The 20,091-nt window shown below is 39.2% G+C and overlaps 1 protein-coding gene across 1 annotated transcript in view; it reads left to right on the top strand.

Annotated features, from left to right (window-relative positions):
• Window positions 1-7,036: 7,036 nt before the first annotated feature.
• MORC4 (MORC family CW-type zinc finger 4) overlaps window positions 7,037-20,091 on the top strand; it is a 61,525-nt gene continuing 48,470 nt past the window's right edge. Inside the window, exons 1-3 of the mRNA XM_081277856.1 lie at window positions 7,037-7,441; window positions 7,560-7,632; window positions 14,367-14,499. Of these exons, the coding sequence (XP_081133982.1) occupies window positions 7,340-7,441; window positions 7,560-7,632; window positions 14,367-14,499 (308 nt within the window). The 5' untranslated portion in view covers window positions 7,037-7,339. The remainder of the gene's footprint in view (window positions 7,442-7,559; window positions 7,633-14,366; window positions 14,500-20,091) is intronic.

The raw sequence follows: 20,091 nt of genomic DNA, 5'->3' as shown, positions 1-20,091 counted from the left end.
CATAGCAAAACTCTCTTCAACTGGGAGGGTTTTTTTCCACCTCTTTTTCATTGGGAGATGAGTTTTTTTTAAAAAAAAGAAAAATATTTTTTAGTTGTAGGTGGACACAATACCTTAATTTATTTATTTTTATGTGGTGCTGAGGATTGAACCCAGTACCTCACAAATGCTAGGTGAGCACTCTTCCTCTGAGTCACAACCCCAGCCCCAAGATTGACCTTTTTTAACTACCGCATTTCATGGATCTTATATCTACTACTTCCTCCATATTTCTCAAACAGAGAATATATGGAGGAAGTAGTAGATATATACTACTACTTCCAGATAATATATTCCCTTGTACACCAGATAATATATTCCCTTGTACCAGTATACAATTTCAATTTACCCCCTGGTAGAAATCTTAACAATAAAAGAACTGACATCTCAGGGCAGGGGACAACCAATGCCTCACCTACTGCCCTGTGATGTGTTCCTGTCAATTGGGCAGTGAGTGATCTAGCTCCCAAATAATCACCTTCATGCCAGATTTCTTGGATTGCTATCAATTTCAAGTGGCATAGTTTGAGTTTCCCAGGAGGCAAACTCTAAAACATAGTGTGCAGAGATATTATTGGGATTAACAGCTGTGGAAAGAAGCAGGTATGGTCATAGGGGGAAGTTCAGCTGCAATATAGACCCAACAACAGTCTCTACCAACCTCACAGAGGGATATGACCCTTTTGAATTGTCCTAGGTTGGGCTGAGATGGCCTGGCCTTTATATTCCTGCTTTGGTCAGTCACTGTTGAGCTATTGCAGAAAAATTTACAAACTTGGATGAGACAGAGAGACCTGAAGGAACTAATAGCTGAAGGTAGCTTGTTGTCAGGTTTCTAAGGAGCTTAGCCAACAAGTCCTTTATTGAAATGGGAGAGGTGATATGATAGATATCACAATATCTATCACATATACTCTTTCCTCTAAACATTGTTGATTAATAATAAAGAGTTAGCTGGGTACCTGTAATCCCAGCAACTTGGGTGGCTGACACAAGAGAATCACAAGGCCAGCCTCAACAATGGAGTTGGACTCTGTCTCAAAATAAAAATTTTAAATGGGTTGGAGATGTAGCTCAGTGGTAGTGATCTCCTGAGTAAAGAGTTGGGCTGGAGGTGTAGAGCAGTGGTAGAATGTTTACCTAGCAAATATGAGGCCCTAAGACCCATTCCCAGCACCAAAAAAGGGGGTCCTATTTGAACTGTATTACAGAGAAACTAAATAGTCATGGTTTATGGGTTTAGATTCTATACAGAGAATCCAGCTAATAAATTAGAAAAAATGTGAGATTAGACTATCAATTTTGTGAGCCTAACACATTTTTTTTTTCAAACAATGAGTATCTGGGCTGGGGTTGTGGCTCAGAGGAAAAGCGCTCACCTAGCATGTGTGAGACACTGAGTTTGATCCCCAGCACCACATAAAAATTAAATAAAGGTATTGTGTCTACCTACAACTAGAGAATAAATGTTTAAAGAATGAGTATCAATTGATGGAATCATAAGATAAAAGGTTATGTGGAAATTTATAGTGGAATGGTAGTGGAATGGGATGGGTTGTCCCCATCTGAACCCATTGTTGAACCTGAACATTTCTAAGTATTGTATGTACCTCCTGATGTTATGCAATAAGACATGTACAACATCATCTATGAAAATCCCTGCTTAAAAAGTCATTGTTCTGGAATCTATTTAGACCTTTAGAGCCAATTTATAATTTATAGTTAAGTTACACTTACTCTCTAACCAGAGGAGAACAACATAAGTGACAACATAAATAAACAAAAACAAAAAATGGGAATATAGGGCATTCATCCATACAACTGACTTGGTTTCTTCAACAACTCAATAGCATGAAGAAAAGCGGGGATGTTTTAGATTAAAACAGATTTAAGATACATAACCAAATACAATGTCTGCATGTTGTTTGAAACTGGATTTAAGCAAACTAAATATAGAGGACATTTTTTGATACAATTGGGGAAATCAGAATATGATCTAGGTATTAGAGGATTATCATAAACTTTGTTTAGTATGAAAGTGGAGTGATAGTTACATTTGTCAGAAAATGTCTGGTTTTTATAGAACAGAAATTAACATATATAGGGTAAAATGGCATGCTGTTTGAGATTTGCCCTATAATGCTTACAGAAATGAAATAAAATTAATATATAAAGCAGGTGTCTGTAGTTCAGGCTGCTGTAACAAAGTGCCATAGACTAGGTGGCTTCTAGAAAATAGAAATTTATTTCTAACAGTTCTGGAGGCTGGGAGTCAACATCAGAGTACTAACATGGCTGGGTTCTGATGAGGCATAGATGGAAGACTTCTCCTTGTGTCTTCATGTGGAGGAAAGAGGGTTCGAGAGCTCTCTGCAGTCCTATTTATAAAGGCACTAATCTCATTCATTAGCCACTTCCCTTATGATCTAATTACCTCTCAAAGGCTCCACCTGCTAATATCATCACATTGGGGTTGGGATTTCAACATATGAATTTTGTAGGAATGAAAATGTTCAATATATTGCATCAAGCATGGCAGTCTTGATAATTTCTGCATCAGAGCAATAAGTATATAAGATTTATTATGTTGTTCTATGTACTTTTGTATATTTTGAAAATTAAAGAAAAGGTAACTTAAAAAGATAAATGCAGCCAGGTGTGATGGTCTACACATATTCCCAGTGACTCAGGAGACTGAGGCAGAAGGATTGCAAGTTTAAGGCCAGCCTCTGCAACTAAGTTGAGGCCCTAAGCAGCTTAGTGAGAACTTGACTCAAAATAAAAAAAATAAAAAGGGCTTGGGATATAGCTCTGTGGCAAAGTGTCTCTGGGTTCAATACCCAGTACACACACACACACACACACACACACACACACACACACAAAATTTAAACGACCCCGTAGTGGGAAAATGGTGCTCAAAAGATACAAATAGGTGGGCTGGGGATATAGCTCACATGCATAAGGCCCTGGGTTCTTATGCCCAGCACCACAAAAAAAAGAGATATAAACAGGCAATAAAATTTGAAAAGATATTCAGCCTCACTGTTAATCAGGAAAATGCAAATTAAAACAATAAGACGATACTATTTTCTATCCAAAAGACTGACAAAAAGTTAAAAGATTAGTTCCATGAACATAGCCAAACAGCTGGCTGTTGCTGGGAAGGCAATTGCCTCCACCTTACAGTATTTATAAAGATTAAACCACATGCATATTTTTAGAAGCACCCATCTCACTTTCTGGAATTTATTCTGAAGAAATAATAGTACCAGAAATTAGTGACCTGTGCATGAGAGTATTTGAGGCAGCACTTTTTGAACTGTCAAAACCAAAAAAAAGTTGAAGACAACCTAAATTGTTATAGAGGGATGGTCAAACAAATTTATGATCCACTCATGCCATGGAATATTATATTTTTACAAAATACATGAATAATAGGGGCTGGGGTTGTGGCTCAGTGGTAGAGTGCCTAGCACATGCAAGGCCCTGGGTTCTATCCTCAGCACCACATAAAGATAAATAAATAAAATAAAGGTATTGTGTCCAACTACAAATAAATATTTAGAAAAAAACAAAATACATGAATAATAGTACAAAATACAGATAAAATGGGAAAATGCATAATTCTAGACTCAGAGATATCAACTTGATTTATATTAAATGTTTTTCATTGTGTGTGTATATAGTTGGCTTTCTGTATCTGTGAATTCTGCATCCACACATTCAATCAACTGCAGGTTGAAAGTATTCAGAAAAAAACTGTGTCTATACTAAATATGTGCAACCTTCTAGTCATTATTCCCTAAACGATATAATATAACAATGATTTATACAGCATTTACATTTATTAGGTATTATAAGTAATCTAGAGACAATTTAAATATATGGAAAGATGTGGGTAGGTTATATTCAAATACTACAACATTTTATGGAATGAAGCATCCATAGAATTTGATATCTTCAAGGGTGATAAAACCAATCTCCTATGGATACTGAATGATGACTGTATCTGTATGAATATATTTGTATGTGTGTATAAATACGTGTGTATGTATACACACACACACACACACACACACTGTGTTAGGTTTTCATCACTGTGATCAAAATACTGAGACCATCTAGTGCTGGGACCATCTAGCACAAACAACTTGGAAGAGGAAAAGTTTATTTTGGCTCACAGTTTTAGAGGTCCATGGTTGGCTGGCTCCATTTGTTTGGGCCTGAATGAGGCTGAACATCAAGATGGAATGGTGTGGCAGAAGAAAGCCAATCAGCTTATGTTAGCCAGAAAGTAGACAATGGGGAGGAGCGGAGACAGGGAGGAAGTGGCCAAGGACAACATAATCCCAAAGGGTACATCACCAGCGGCTTATTTCCTCCAACCAAACCCCACCTAGCCTATAGTTTCCATCATCTCCAATAGTCCATTCAGCTATCAAGTCATGGATAAGGCCAAAGCCTCATAATCCAATCACTTCCCCAAAGTCCTATGTCTGGATATTGTTGCACTGCAGAACAAGACTTCAACATGTGAGCTTTTAGGGGACATTCCAGAAACACCGTAACATATGCATACATATATTTGGTCTTCCAATAAAAATATATCACATTACACATCATGTCATTTGTTTTATTTTGTTTTGGTACCAGGGATTGAATCTAGGACCTCTTAATCACTGAGCCACATCCTCACCCCTTTTATTTTTTTATTTTGAGACAGGATATTTCTAAGTTGTTCAGGGCCTCACTAAGTTCTGAGGCTGGCTTTGAACTTGCCATTTTCATGCTTCAGCCTCCTGAGTCACTGGGATTATGGATGAGTGCCACCATGCATGACACATTACAATGTATGTTGCAACCTTTTGTTTTCTTAACTCCCTCATAAATTCATTTTACATCAATAAACAGTCACCTAGAACTAACATTCAAAATACATGAGACATGTAAAGCAACAGCAAAAAGTTAATACATAAAATAACCAAATTAAAATGGGCAAAAGACCTTAGACATTTCTCAAAAGAAGACCTACAAAATACCAACAAGTATATGAAAATGCTCAAAATCATTTGTTATCAGGGGAATGCAAATCAAAACCACAATGAAATATCCCCTCATTCCTGTTAGAATGATGATTATAAAAAAGACAAAGAAAACCAGTACTGGTGTGGATGTGGAGGAAAGGAACACCCACCACACATTGTTGGTGGGGATGTGAATTAGTACGGCCATTATGGAAAACAGTTGGAGGTTCCCCAAAAAGTTAAAAATAGAACGATCATATGATCCAGTAATTCTAGTATGGGGTTTATATCCAAAGGAAATCAAATCAGTACAATGAAGAGACATCTGCATTCCCATGTTTATCCCAGCACAATTCACAATCTTTAAATCAACCTAAACATCCAACAATGGATGACTACATAAAGAACGGGAATACTATTCAGCCATAAAAAAGTAATGAAATTCCATTATTTGAGACATGACATGGATGAAACTGAAGGACATTATGTTGAGTGAAATAAGGCAGATGCAGAAAAAAAAACCATATGATTCTACTCATATTTGTAGTCTACACTAAGAGTTATCTGATAGAAGTAGAGAGTAGAACAGTGGTTACCAGAGGTGAGAAGAGCTTTGGAAAGCTAAGGGTCAGGAGCAGGTGATCAATGGATACAGAGTTAAGTACTACTGGATGGTCCTGCACATTTTGAAATAGCTATAAGAGAGGTTTTTGAACATTTTCATTTCAAAGAAAGATAAATACACGAGGTGATGGGTACGCTAACTATTGTCACTTCATCAATATACAATGCATACATGTATGTGAAGGGAAAGTGAAAAAGAGAGAGGCAAATGAGAAATGAAGGTCAGAGACCGGGATGAGACCCACACGAAAGTTTACTTGTCAAAGCTGACAAATAAAGGCCATGTCTCTATAGAGAGGATAGAAGCCCTAATATGTTTGGGTGTTCAGCTTTTGTGGGGTAGGGGTTTGGAGTTGCAGTTGTGGTGCTATGGGATAGGCTGGAGGTGGGGTGGTGTTTGTGTCAGAGCTAGGCGAGTGTGGAATAGCATGGGATTGAGTTAGGTCATGGTACCATGGTGTTTTCCAGAGCCAAGGGGTCCTGTCCTTCTGGGATTGGCTTAGGGTTATAGTACCATGGGGTAGGTCACTAATGGGGGTTGGGGGAGTTCAGTAACAAGAAGTACAGGAAAGGGAAACTTATCTCATAAAAAGGTGGTTAACATTTAAGATGGCTGCCTGAATATTAATCAATACTTTATAGTATGCAAATATCAAAATGTGCCCCATAGGGGCTAGGGTTGTGGCTCATCTTAGAGCGCTCACCTAACACATGTGAGGTGCTGGGTTTGATCCTGGGCACCACATAAAAATAAACAAATGGAGTAAGGATATTGTGCCAAACTATAACTAAAAAAAATATTTTTTAAAAATGTGCCCCATAAATACATAAAATTATAAGTGTCAATAAAATAAAGATTAATCTACAAACATGGCTTTAAAAATTGCTACCATTTTATTTCATGGATACTCCATAACTTAACCAATCCACTGTTTGGCAGGAACATATTTAAGTAAGTCCAATTTCTCCTTTCATAAACAGCCTCCCTACAGGCCTACAGTCTCTCTAGACAGTTTGCCAATCATATTCTAGAAAGTTCTGGGCACTTCCAGAGGCATTTGAGGTAGCTAGTCCAAATGCTTTCCCTTCACGCAAGCCTCCTATCTTCCCAGTTATAGCAAAACTGTACTCTTTAGAACTTGAAAAACTTGTCTTATCCTGCCCGTTAGTCATTCAGCCTTAGAGGGACTCGGTTCCAGAAATCCCATGCACGCTCTTCCCTCCTCTAGACTCATTCCCGCCCCTCCTCACGCGCCATCCCCCCCCCACCCCCACCCCCACCTCGCGCTTTCCCGCTCGGCTGCCTGGCCTATGGCAAACGCCAAGAATTAATTAGGGGCGGGGATCAAGGAGCGGCTGTCAGGAGGTCGCCATATTTCTGTACGGCCCTGAGGCAGCTCTGGCAGTCCGTGGATCGGTAGAGGTGCTGACAGGGCGGGGCCGTGGCTCGGCTCAGCCGGCCTCACCCCTCCCGCTGGGGACAGGTGGCTGGAGTGCGCCCCGCCTCCGCCAGCTGCGAGTTGGGAGCGGAGGAGAGCCAGTCCCGGACGGCCGCCGCCAGCTGCGACTGGGAGTGAGTGAGGGCTAGTCCGGGACGGCCGGGGCGAGGAGTCCGGCGGCAGCAAACGAATATCGTGGCGGCCAAAAAAATGCTCCTGTACCGAGGGGCCCCCGCGGGCCCTGGCGCGCCAGTCGGCGGGCTGGCCCGGCAGGGCAGTGGCCCGCAGGCCTTCGGGATCCGCCTGAGCACGGTAGGTCAGGGGCCCGAGGGGGCGGACGCGTGCGCGGGCCCCAGGGCTGAGGGGGGCGCGCGGGGAGGGCCTGGCGGGCCGAGGCCTCACGCGGGACGGGACCTTCTCTCGCCCCCAGATGAGCCCCCGCTACCTACAGAGCAACTCCAGCAGCCACACGCGACCCTTCAGTGCCATCGCGGAGCTGCTAGGTGAGTGGCGAGGGCGGGCCTGGCCGCGATAGCCCGAGGAGGCAGTGGTGCCAGCGTGGTGCTGCGGACTCGAGAGGAATGCGCGGAGCTGCACGGGGTGGGCCGGGGCTGGGGTGGGGGCCTCTGGACGGCCCCGGCTCCGCTGGCGGAGGAGGGTGGCTCCCTCACCGGGGACGAGGTTGCGTGAATAAAGCAAAAGCCGAGGAAACGAGGTGTATCCAAAGAGTCAGGACTCACGTGTGGTTTTTCTCTTTGGTTCGTGATGTTCCAGGCACTTTAGGGTAGCTTAGTTAATAATCAAAAGGAGATACATAAAAATATCGGGCCCCAAGGCAGCTGGGCTCAACAGCGCCTGGCGACCCACGGAGGGCTCCAAGTTAGCAAAGGGGCCTGGTACAGGAGTTGGTAGGGTCATTAGGAAAGGTCTGGAAAACAGAATTCTTTAACTTTTGGGCTTAGAAAGTCTAGGAATGATGGGACATCTCTTAAGAGATGACACGAGTGCATTTGGCTCCCTGAGGCTGCAAGAGGGCTGGGTCCATGGTCCACGAGCGCCCTCACACCGCTGGAATGAATATTGAGGACTTAACCTCTCGCTCCACCGGTGTTTGCTTTTAAAGCGTTTTCAGTTGATCCCTTGAAGCCAAGTACATCAGCTTTTGCAGTAGTATGCTAAATACTGTGTGGAAGGCAAAGAAGAAAAGCAGTCCTGCATAAAATGCAACTGCATACAGAGTACATTATAAACACTTCAAAAACTGAAAGAAGTTTGAGAAATTTATGGGGCTAGGTAACACAGGACAAAATCAAACATGATTTCAAAGCTCTGTGAATGAGCACTAGTCCTCATTTAAGCTCTTACTGTGGCTATGCCATGAAAGATGTCTTGATCTAGAAGTTGGTGGGCCGCAGGAGAAGTGTCAGGAGAGTTATTTGGAAGATGATGGAAAATTTTTATGATTAATTTGACTACAACACTGAATACTTACATGCACGTTCTCTATCTCCATATATATATATATATATATATATATATATGTGTGTGTGTGTGTGTGTGTGTATAAAATATGACTTTATTAGAATATTCAGAGGAAAAAAGTGGCATTGACACATTTGGAATCCTAGATAACAGGGCCTGTATCCTTTAGGTTTTACACTATGCCTCCAGTGAATGGCTGTAGCATGGAATAAGATTTGTATGCATGTAACTTACTAAAACAAAACAAAAAAGGTAAAATTAACAATTAACATAGTGGGAGGTGGGAGAAATGTGAGAAATGTCATGTTCTTTCACAGTTGCACCGTGTTGTACCTGTGTTGTATTGTGTGTACTGTATTTTAAAGGTGACTTAATGAGTTTTCAATTATTGTCTTAAGCATTAACCTAAAGAACCATATCTTGGCCTAAGATGTCTAACATGGGTGTGGATATGTATGAATATTATACACACATATATGCATGCTTCCAGATATATAAAAACATATTTTAAAAGTAAGTAACAAATGTTTTTGAAAATAGAGAATAGGGAGATCAAAATATTAATGGCTTGTCTAAAGTTTTCATTTTCGGTTTTCCTTCAGTAGTTAATTCTATTATGCATTAATTTGCTAGTGAATCATATATTGTGTATAAGCATCTATTGTGTATAAGACCACTGTGATAGGTACAGAAATGAACAATACAGATTCACCCTTCAAATAGGGAAGATAAGAAATATACTGCAGGCTTAATCTTTGTACAACAACATAGAAAATAATATATCAACAAAGATACGCACAAGTGCTGTGGGAGTTCAGAGGAAGGAGAAATGACTTCCAGCTTATCAGGAAGAGGAGAGTTAGGAAAGGCTTTGTGGAGGAGGTGACATTTGAGCTGAGATTTGAAGGATTGGGACATATGGAAATGGTAACATGGAGGGCATTCCAGGCAAAATAAACAACTGGATGAACAAAAGCATGAAGAATATTGAGTTGTTGCATTTAATTAGAGCATGGAGTTCATGTATAGTAAAAACTATAGGTCCCTAGAGTGTTTACAAAGAGCTTTCACAAATACCTTCTTAACTTCACCCTTTGAGGTAAGCAATATTAATTTTTTTCATCCTGCAGGTGAAGAAACAGAAAATCAGAGAATTAATTTACTTTTCAAAGGTTTCATGTCTAGTAAGTGGCAAATCCAGGACTCAAACACAGGTCTTTTTACTCCAAGTACCAAGTAGCAAGTGAGGATAGAAATGTGAACTGGGACCAGGATTCAGACCTGAAGGCTCTGGTATTTGGCCTGTTCATCTGAAGTTTTTTGACCAGAATAATGTCATGATCAGAGTTGTGCTTCAAGAAAGTTAACGTTGCAGCAGCATATAAGATGTATTAAAGAAGAGAGAGATGGATTTGAAAGACAAGTCGGGAAGCTGTTTCAATAATTCAGATGAGAGGGATCAAACTCTGCAAATAAAAGGACAATGGGAATAGAAAAAGCAAGATATAAGAGAATCTAGGGTTGTGTTGAGCATCAAGAGGGAGAGATTTTAAAAATGATTTTTGTTTTTGCTATGCTAGGAATTGAACTAAGGGTCTTGAGCATGATAGGGAATGTTTTACCACTGCCTGGCATGAGCTACTGCCCCAGCCCAAAAAAATTACTTTTGAGTTTCAAATTTGTGGTCATTTGAATGCCGATATTCCCTCTCTCTTAATCTCTCTGTCTCTTTCTTTCTCTCTCCCCTCCTTTCTTCCCTCCATCTCTCTCTCTCTCTCTCTCTGTGTGTGTGTGTTTGTGTGTGTGTGTGTGTGTGTGAGAGAGAGAGAGAGAGAGAGAGAGAGAGAGAGAGAGAGAGAGAGAGATAAAGAATAGGCTTGTGACAGAAGGTAATGATGTTACTTTCAGGCAAGAAAATTTTACCTATTTGCAGAATGTCTGTAGAGCAACAACCCTGCCCTGGTGACCTTACATGTACCTGAACAGGAAAGGATAGCAGGCATGTGAAGTGCTACCTTAAAGCTATCTCTTACCCACCATCTTCTCTCTCCTGAGGGACTATCATTGAACAGTTTTTCATTGCCTTCCAGGTTCTGGTGAGTCATGAGGCTTCAGTTGCAATGCCTTTTTAGAAGACAAATGATTGAGTGGACCACATTAGGGTGTAAGATAGATTCCTCATGATCCTCATGCTATTGCCGAAGGGGTGCATGAAGGGGGAATGTCAATAGGATTTTCCTTATAAGAGATAACACAGGCCAGGTGAGACTCCATGGAATCTGGAAGCAGATAGGGTTGTGCAGCCAGGATAGGGGATAAAGACACTCCAGGATCTGATAGTGCATCTCTTTTTACCTAAGTATTAGTTGAGGAAAAAGAAGTAAGGGATCTCTCATTATCCTACCTGTTCATAGGCTAAGTGGGCTGGGCCGTGGGAGAAGATAGCTCTCCTGGAATTTGATAGCATATGCTACATGTTGAACAGTTTTTAGAAGGTTAAGCAGCAAGAAATAGAATTGAAACCAGTTGCTAGCTTGTGCCTTATTAGTATAAGTTCATCTGTTGAGCCCAGCCTTGTTATTATAATTTTATTTGTTGAAGCCAAGCAAAAGGCCACATAAAATGGAAAGTAAGTGCAAAACTGTGCTTGTGGGTGGCCACCCATTGATCACACTTTCCCTGTTGCTCCAACTGACCCTGGCCTCTCATGTTCTCCCTCCCCCCCCCCCATATTCCACAAGTTTCCAACTAAGGAGGTAAAATGTCTACCTGCACTTAGCAGCTACCGTGAACTCTTTAAGTGCCTATGTTAAAATTCTTTGGTATATTCCTATTGAAAAACCTAGTAAAATTTGGGAAAATTTTACAGTAGAGAGCTAGGCGTGGTTCTGCATGCCCGTAATCGCAGCAACTTGGGAGGCCGAGGCAGGAGGATGGCAAGTTTGAGGCTAGCCTCAAGAATTTAGTGAGACCCTGTTTCAAAACAAAATATAAAAAGGGATGGGTATGTAACTCAGTGGTAAAGTGCCCTTGGGTTCAATTTCCAGTAGAAAAACCAAAACAAAACAAAACAAAAAAACTTACAGTAGAGGGGAAAAAAGAGGCTGACATGATTTTTCTAGAGACCCTGTTTATTCAATACACTGTTGTAAAAATGTGTAATTGGATCCATATGCTATAGGTTTGAATTGTAAATATAAACTGTTAGAAAATAATTTCACAATGTCTGAAGTTTTCTATGTGTAAATGACATCTGGTTGGTCAACAAGTTATCAGTCTCAGTGTCTTTGGCTATCCATCAATAGGAGTGACTGATAAGAGCCTGCATGCCAAGTAAAATTTCTTTAAAGAATGTAGGCAGCTATGCAACTATGCAGGGCTGAATCCTTCTGTCAGTTAAAGAAAAAAATACTGCTGCCTCTTAAAAGTAAAGAACAATATTTCTGAGAAAGGTTCCATTGCATGCCAACTTGTAACTCTTGCTTGATGTTAGCCACATTATATGGAATTTAGGTGCTACCTGGGCTTTAAAAATCGACTGTATCAGACCTCTTAACCAACTTTTGGGATTATTGATGATGACTTACTGCTGTTCAGATGTTTTCAGTCAGTGAAAATTTTATCAGTGACTCTGGAAATACTATTGTAGTTTTTGAAATTAATCTATGTCTTCTTTTATTTGGAGGACATTCCATAATCAAAGTGATTGTAACTGATACTTTCAATAGTATTATAAAATTTGGAATATGTGGAATAATTTTCTTGATTATAAGAGATGCTCCCAGTGGAGAAATATGATTTATCAGTGATAATGGGAAAGTATACAACCAAGACCCTATCTGACTCTCTGAGTGCAGCCTTGTATCATCAGTAAAGCAATATAAGATGTCAGGGCAAAGGAAGTGGTTTGAAGGAAAGATCTTTATCTTGCTTAAAGAAGAGCTAGTAGAGATAGGAATGATTAAGGGCTTTATCTGTACTAGTCCATTTCATGTTGCTATAACAAAATACCCAAGGCTGGGTGTTTGTCAATAAAGATGTTTATTTGATTCATAATTCCACTGGCTAAAAGGTTCAAATGGCATGGTGTTGGCATCCTGGCAAGGGTCCTCAGGCTACATCACAACATGGTGGAGAAGCCAAAAGGGAACTAGCCATGTGCAGAAGAGGCCAAGCATGTGGGGTAACCTCACTTTAAAACAACCTACACTAGCAGGAGCTAATCCAGTTCTGTCAGACCTGACAGCATGAATCCCTTCCAAGGATAGCATCCCCAATGACACAATTACCTTGCACTAGGCCCCTCCTCTTAAAGGTTCCACCACTTTAACACCACCACAATGGGGACCAAGCTTCCAGCATATGAAATTTTGGGAGACGAACTATATCTAAACAATAGCACTATCCAACAGATTTTACAGACTGTCCTTGTATTGAGCCACTTATATCAGTGATTGACAATAGTAGATACTATTTTTTTTTTTTGATGGTGCTGGAGATTGAATCCAGGGCCTTATGCATGCAAGGCAAGCACTCTTCCAAATGAGCTATATCCCCAAGCTGACAATAGTAGAAACTGGACTGGTACTTGTGACAAAAAAAAGAAAAGTAAAGAAAAGAAAAATAAATGTGGCAACTAGACAATAGCACCCTCTGGAGTGGGGACATGGTGCATATTTTAGAATATGGATAAATTTGATGTCTTTGGAGTTTTAAATAATTAACTCATCATAAAGATGTAACTCAGGACAAATTGTTGAACTTTATATGTACATTTTCCACTTTTTTTAGTTGTAGTTGGACACAACACCTTTATTTTATTTATTTTTATGTGGTGCCGAGTATCGAACCCAGTGCCTCACACATGCAAGGCAAACACTCTACCAACCGAGCTACAACCCTAGCCCTGTTTTTCCAATTTTTTTTTGGTGCTCTCCCTTTCATGAGAGAATAGACAGCCTCACCTTGAAGACTAGTATAGAGAAAGGCAGCCAAATTGCTTTTTTGCTCTAAGCATGCTTGCTACCATCACTGGGATTTAGGCAGGATTTTAACCTGTAATTCTTTCAGTAGCACTTGTACTATAAACAGGGATGGTGATAATATCTATATTCTTTAACACATGAAGTAATATTTTAAAAAGTAGAAAATAAAATTGTCATATATAAACTGTAGTATGTGTGATATGTATTTATTTTTACCAAATTGTTGGTTCAGTTTTTCCCTGTAGCCAACCTTTACTGTATGCATTCATAAGCAGTAAAGTAGCTAAAAGACAGGAAATAATACAGTGAAATCAGAATAAAATTGGAGTAGTTACTTTTCTTTTATACCCTGAAGTTAATAGGGAGAAAGGCAGACTACAGATCAACCATGAAATCTAGAAATCAGCTGGGCATGTGGCACATGCCTGTAATTCCAGCAACTCAAGAGGCTGAGACATGAGCAATTTAGCAAGATCCTGTCTTGGTGGTTAAGCACCCCTAGGTTAAGTCCCTAGTGCAAGAAGAAGAAGAAGGAGGAGGAGGAGGGGGAGGGGGAGGGGGAGGGGATCAGCTTTATAACTCAAACTGGCATCACATGTGTTTTTATCTATAACTCAGGTATATTATATTAATGTCCCCTGTTTAACTTCTGAGACATCCATATGAGGGTACTGTAGGACAGTTTTCCATGTAGTGGGGACACTAAATTAGAAATTTTGATACACTATTGGAAAAGGGGATCTAAGATCACAGATTTCTACCTTTTTCAGATAATGCTGTAGATCCAGATGTATCTGCCAGGACGGTCTTTATAGATGTTGAGGAGGTCAAGAATAAATCTTGTTTGACCTTTACTGATGATGGATGTGGAATGACACCTCACAAACTCCACCGAATGCTCAGGTAAAAATGCTTTTATTCTCCTCTTGAGTTCACAAGCTCTATTTAAGTTTTTATAATTTTCTTTAATATTTTATTTTTACTTTATTCATTCAACAAATATTTATTAAGCTGGTTATGAAATAGACACTGTTCCTGCTGTCACAGAGCATACAGTCTAGCTGGCAACTCAGTTAAGCAAATAATCACAAGAAAATGCAATAAGCATAATGGTAGGAAAACACAGGATACATGGGATGAGTCAACAGGGTAACCCAATCTGATACCAGAGGTTAGGAAAAGCCTCCTAGATGAAGTTATATTTAAGCCGAGATCTAACGGTGGGTAGAATTTAACTAGGTGAAAAGGTGCAGAAAGTAAGGAATGCGAGTTCAAGCAAAGAGAACAGCAAGTATAAGGACCTGGAGGCTTTCCCTGATCTAAGACCTCCAATTCCTAATTAACCTAAAATCACTTTTAAATCAGAAGTATTAGAGTTGGAATAATTTGTGGATTAGAACCCTAAAGGTATCTGGACATAAACAAGCCCCATTAAAATAAATAGAAGGCAACCACACATATAATCTGGAGATTTTGCAGTAGAATTGCAAAGTTATAAAATTCTCTTTTTAAAATATTAAAACTGGTGATAAATTTCTGTTGCAACTCTCAGGTCACTGGTTGATGGTTAAGAAAATGTTTGTTCTTCATTACCTTCACACATCACTTAGTTCAAGATGAATGTTTCCTTAACTTCTTTCTCCTCTCTTCTTTCTTAGCAGATGAGATTGATTATTCTTCTATGTGTCTCCCTGAACTAGAGTGTGTGAAGCATGAGCAACAATGGAGGGGTGCTGAGGAGGAGGGAAAGGGCTCAGGACCCTAAAAATGAAAAACAAATTCATTTGGTTGTAGTTGTCTTTGAATGTTTTCTAAATCAATAACCTTGTTGGTAAGGAAATCCCTTTGATCCATTAAATAAATAAAAATGAAATTTAGTCAAAGTAAGTAAGTAAGTGGTTATAATTTACTATCCAGTAGTCTATATACCTTGTGTATTAGACCCTTCTAAATAGAAGAATATTTGAGGAAAATATCTAGACATGATACAAAAATATGACTAGTATATTTGTGAAAGTAGAGAGTTGGCTGTATCCTTTAACTTATTCTACCAGTTTGATTTCCTAAACTTAATTTTAGATGGGAGAGAACCAAAATATGTTGAATTCTGTACATACTAGTTTTCCCCCTAAAATCACTTATCTTCTTTTTTTTTATTGATTATTTAAAGCATTACATAGCTCATGATATATCATCTTTCATACATTTGACTCAAATTGTGTTTTGAACTCCCATTTTCACCCCAAATACAGATTGCAGAATCACATCTGTTACATATTCACATTTTTACATAATGCCATATTAGTGACTGTTGTATTCTGCTACCTTTCCTATCCCCTACTATCCCCCCTCCCCTCCCCTCCCCTCCCATCTTCCCTCTCTACCTCCCCTGCTGTTGTTCAATTCTCTCCCTTTTTTTCCCTCCCCCTTGCCCCTCATGACCTCTTATAATTTTATGTATCATTGAAGGTCTCCTACCATTTCCATATGCTTTCCCTTCTCTCTCCGTTTCTCTCCCCCCATTCGTCTTTGTTTACTGTAGTCTTTTCCTCATGCTCTTCCTTCCTGTTCTGTTCTTAGTTGCTCTCTTTATATCAAAGCAGACATTTGGCATTTGTTTTTTAGGGCTTGGCTAGCTTCGGTTAGCATAATCTGCTCTAATGCCATCCATTTCCCTGCAAATTCTATGATTTTGTCATTTCTTAGTGCTGCATAATACTCCATTGTGTATAGATGCCACATTTTTTTTTATCCATTCATCTATTGAGGGGCATCTAGGTTGGTTCCACAGTCTAGCTATTGTGAATTGTGCCGCTATAATCATTGATGCAGCCGTATCCCTATAGTGCGCTCTTTTAAGGTCCTCAGGGAATAGTCCGAGAAGTGCGATAGCTGGGTCAAATGGTGGATCCATTCCCAACTTTCCCAGGAATCTCCATACTGCTTTCCAAATTGGCCTCACCATTTTGCAGCCCCACCAGCAGTGTACAAGTGTACCCTTTTCCCCACATCCCCGCCAACACTTATTGTTGTTTGACTTCATAATGGCTGCCAATCTTACTGGAGTGAGATGGTATCTTAGGGTGGTTTTGATTTGCATTTCTCTGATTGCTAGAGATGGTGAGCATTTTTTCATGTACTTGTTGATTGATTGTATGTCCTCCTCTGGGAAGTGTCTGTTCAGGTCCTTGGCCCATTTGTTGATTGGGATATTTGTTATCTTATTGTTTAATTTTTTGAGTTCTTTGTACATTCTGGATATTAGGGCTCTATCTGAGGTGTGGGGGGTAAAAATTTGTTCCCAGGATGTAGGCTCTCTATTTACCTCTTTTATTGTTTCTCTTGCTGAGAAAAAACTTTTTAGTTTAAGTAAGTCCCATTTGTTTATTCTTGTTATTAACTCTTGGGCTGTGGGTTTCCTATTAAGGAATTTGGAGCCCGACCCCACAATATGTAGATCGTAGCCAACTTTTTCTTCTATCAGACGCAGTGTCTCTGATTTGATATCTAGCTCCCTGATCCATTTTGAGTTAATTTTTGTGGATGGCGAGAGAAAGGGATTCAATTTCATTTTGTTGCATATGGATTTCCAATTTTCCCAGCACCATTTGTTGAAGATGCTATCCTTCCTCCATTGCATGCTTTTAGCCCCTTTATCAAATATAAGATAGTTGTAACTTTGTGGATTAGTCTCTGTGTCCTCTATTCTGTACCATTGGTCCACCTGCCTGTTTTGGTACCAGGACCATGCTGTTTTTGTTACTATTGCTTTGTAGTACAGTTTGACCTCTGGTATCGCTATACCTCCAGATTCACACTTCCTGCTTAGAATTGCTTTTGCTATTCTGGGTCTTTTGTTTTTCCATATGAATTTCATGATTGCTTTATCTATTTCTACAAGAAATGCCATTGGGATTTTGATTGGCATCGCATTAAACCTGTAGAGAACTTTGGGTAATATCGCCATTTTGATGATGTTAGTTCTGCCTATCCATGAACAGGGTACATTTTTCCATCTTCTGAGATCTTCTATCTCTCTCTTTAGGGTTCTGTAGTTTTCATTGTATAAATCTTTCACCTCTTTTGTTAGGTTGATTCCCAAGTATCTTATTGTGAATGGAGTGGTTTTCCTTATTTCCATTTCAGAGGTTTTGTTGCTGATATACAGGAATGCCTTTGATTTATGCGTGTTGATTTTATAACCTGCCACTTTGCTGAATTCATTTATTAACTCTAGCAGCTTCTTTGTAGACTCTTTTGGGTCTGTCAAGTATATTATCATGTCATCCGCAAATAGCGATAATTTAATTTCTTCTTTTCCTATTTTTATGCCTTTAATTTCTTTTGTCTGTCTAATTGCTCTGGCTAGTACTTCAAGAACTAAATTGAATAGAAGTGGTGATAGAGGGCATCCCTGTCTTGTTCCAGATTTTAGAGGGAATGCCTTCAGTTTTTCTCCTTTTCGGATGCTGCTAGCCTGAGGTTTAGCATATATAGCTTTTACAATGTTGAGGTAAGTTCCTGTTATCCCTAGTTTTTCTAGTGTTTTGAACATAAAGGGATGCTGTACTTTGTCAAATGCTTTTTCTGCATCCATCGAGATGATCATATGGTTCTTGTCTTTAAGTCTATTGATGTGGTGAATAGCATTTATTGATTTCCATATATTGAACCAGCCTTGCATCCCAGGAATGAATCCTACTTGATCATGGTGCACAAGTTTTCTGATATGTTTTTGTATTCGATTTGCCAGAATTTTATTGAGAATTTTTGCATCCAAGTTCATTAGAGATATTGGTCTGTAGTTTTCTTTCTTTGAAGTGTCTTTGTCTGGTTTTGGGATCAAAGTGATGTTGGCCTCATAGAATGAATTTGGAAGAGCTCCTTCTTTTTCTATTTCTTGAAATAGCTTGAAAAGTATTGGTATTAATTCTTCTTTGAAGGTTTTGTAGAACTCCGCTGTATACCCATCCGGTCCAGGGCTTTTCTTGGTTGGTAGTCTTTTGATGGCTTCTTCTATTTCTTCCTTTGTTATTGGTCTGTTTAAATTGTGTGTGTCTTCCTGTCTCAATCTGGGCAAATCATATGCCTTAAGAAATTTATCGATATCTTCACTATCTTCTATTTTATTGGAATATAGGGTTTCAAAATACTTTCTAATTATCTTCTGTATTTCTGTAGTGTCTGTTGTGATATTGCCTTTTTCATCCCGTATGTTAGTAATTTGAGTTCTCTCTCTTCTTCTTTTCGTTAGCATGGCTAAGGGCTTGTCTATCTTATTTATTTTTTCAAAGAACCAACTTTTAGTTTTATCAATTTTTTCAATGGTTTCTTTTGTTTCAATTTCGTTGATTTCTCCTCTAATTTTAATTATTTCTTGTCTTCTACTACATTTGCTGTTGTTTTGCTCTTCCTTTTCTAGGTTTTTGAGGTGTTGTGTGAGTTCATTTATTTGTTGTTTTTTTTTCTTTTTTTGAGGTAAGAACTCCAAGAAATGAATTTCCCTCTTAAAACTGCTTTCATTGTGTCCCATAGATTCCGGTATGTTGTGTCTGTATTATCCTTTGACTCTAAGAATTTTTTCGTCTCCTCCTTTATGTCTTCTATAACCCATTGATCATTCAATAACATATTGTTCATTTTCCATGTGATGTAGGATTTTTCCTTCCTTCTTTTATCATTGATTTCCAATTTCATTCCATTATGATCAGATATGGTGCATGGTATAATCTCCACGCCTTTATATTTACTAAGAGTTGCCTTATGGCATAATATATGGTCTATCTTTGAGTAGGATCCATGTGCTGCTGAGAAGAACGTGTATCCACTTGATGATGGTTGATATATTCTATATATGTCGGTTAAGTCTAGGTTATTGATTGTGCTGTTGAGTTCTATAGTTTCTTTATTCAGTTTTTGTCTAGAGGATCTGTCTAATGGCGAGAGCGGTGTGTTGAAGTCACCCATAATTATTGTGTTGTGGTCTATTTGACTCTTGAACTTGAGGAGAGTTTGTTTTATGAACGTTGCAGCTCCATTGTTTGGTGCATACAAATTGATGATTGTTATGTCTTGTTGGTGGATGGTTCCTTTTAATAGTATATAGTGTCCTTCTTTATCCTTCTTGATTAACTTAGGTTTGAAGTTGATTTTATTCGATATGAATATGGCCACTCCTGCTTGCTTCCGAGGGCCATGTGAGTGGTATGATTTTTCCCAACCTTTTACCTTCAGCCTGTGTATGTCTTTTCCTATCATATGAGTCTCCTGAAGGCAGCATATTGTTGGATTTATTTTTTGATCCAGGTTACTAGCCTATGTCTCTTGATTGGTGAGTTTAGGCCATTAACATTTAAGGTTACAATTGAGATATGATTTGTACTTCCAGTCATGCTTCTTTATTTATTTATTTTAGTTTGGCTAGTTTTACTTTTTGGTTACTTTCCTCCCCCTTTACTGAGATACCTCCTGCTGTTAGTTTTGGGCACTATTTTT

Source organism: Spermophilus citellus (assembly GCF_964194105.1).
Source record: "Spermophilus citellus genome assembly, chromosome: X".
Classification (NCBI taxonomy): domain Eukaryota; kingdom Metazoa; phylum Chordata; class Mammalia; order Rodentia; family Sciuridae; genus Spermophilus; species Spermophilus citellus.
Note: the sequence above shows the minus strand (reverse complement) of the source record. Positions and strands in the feature narration are given on the sequence as shown.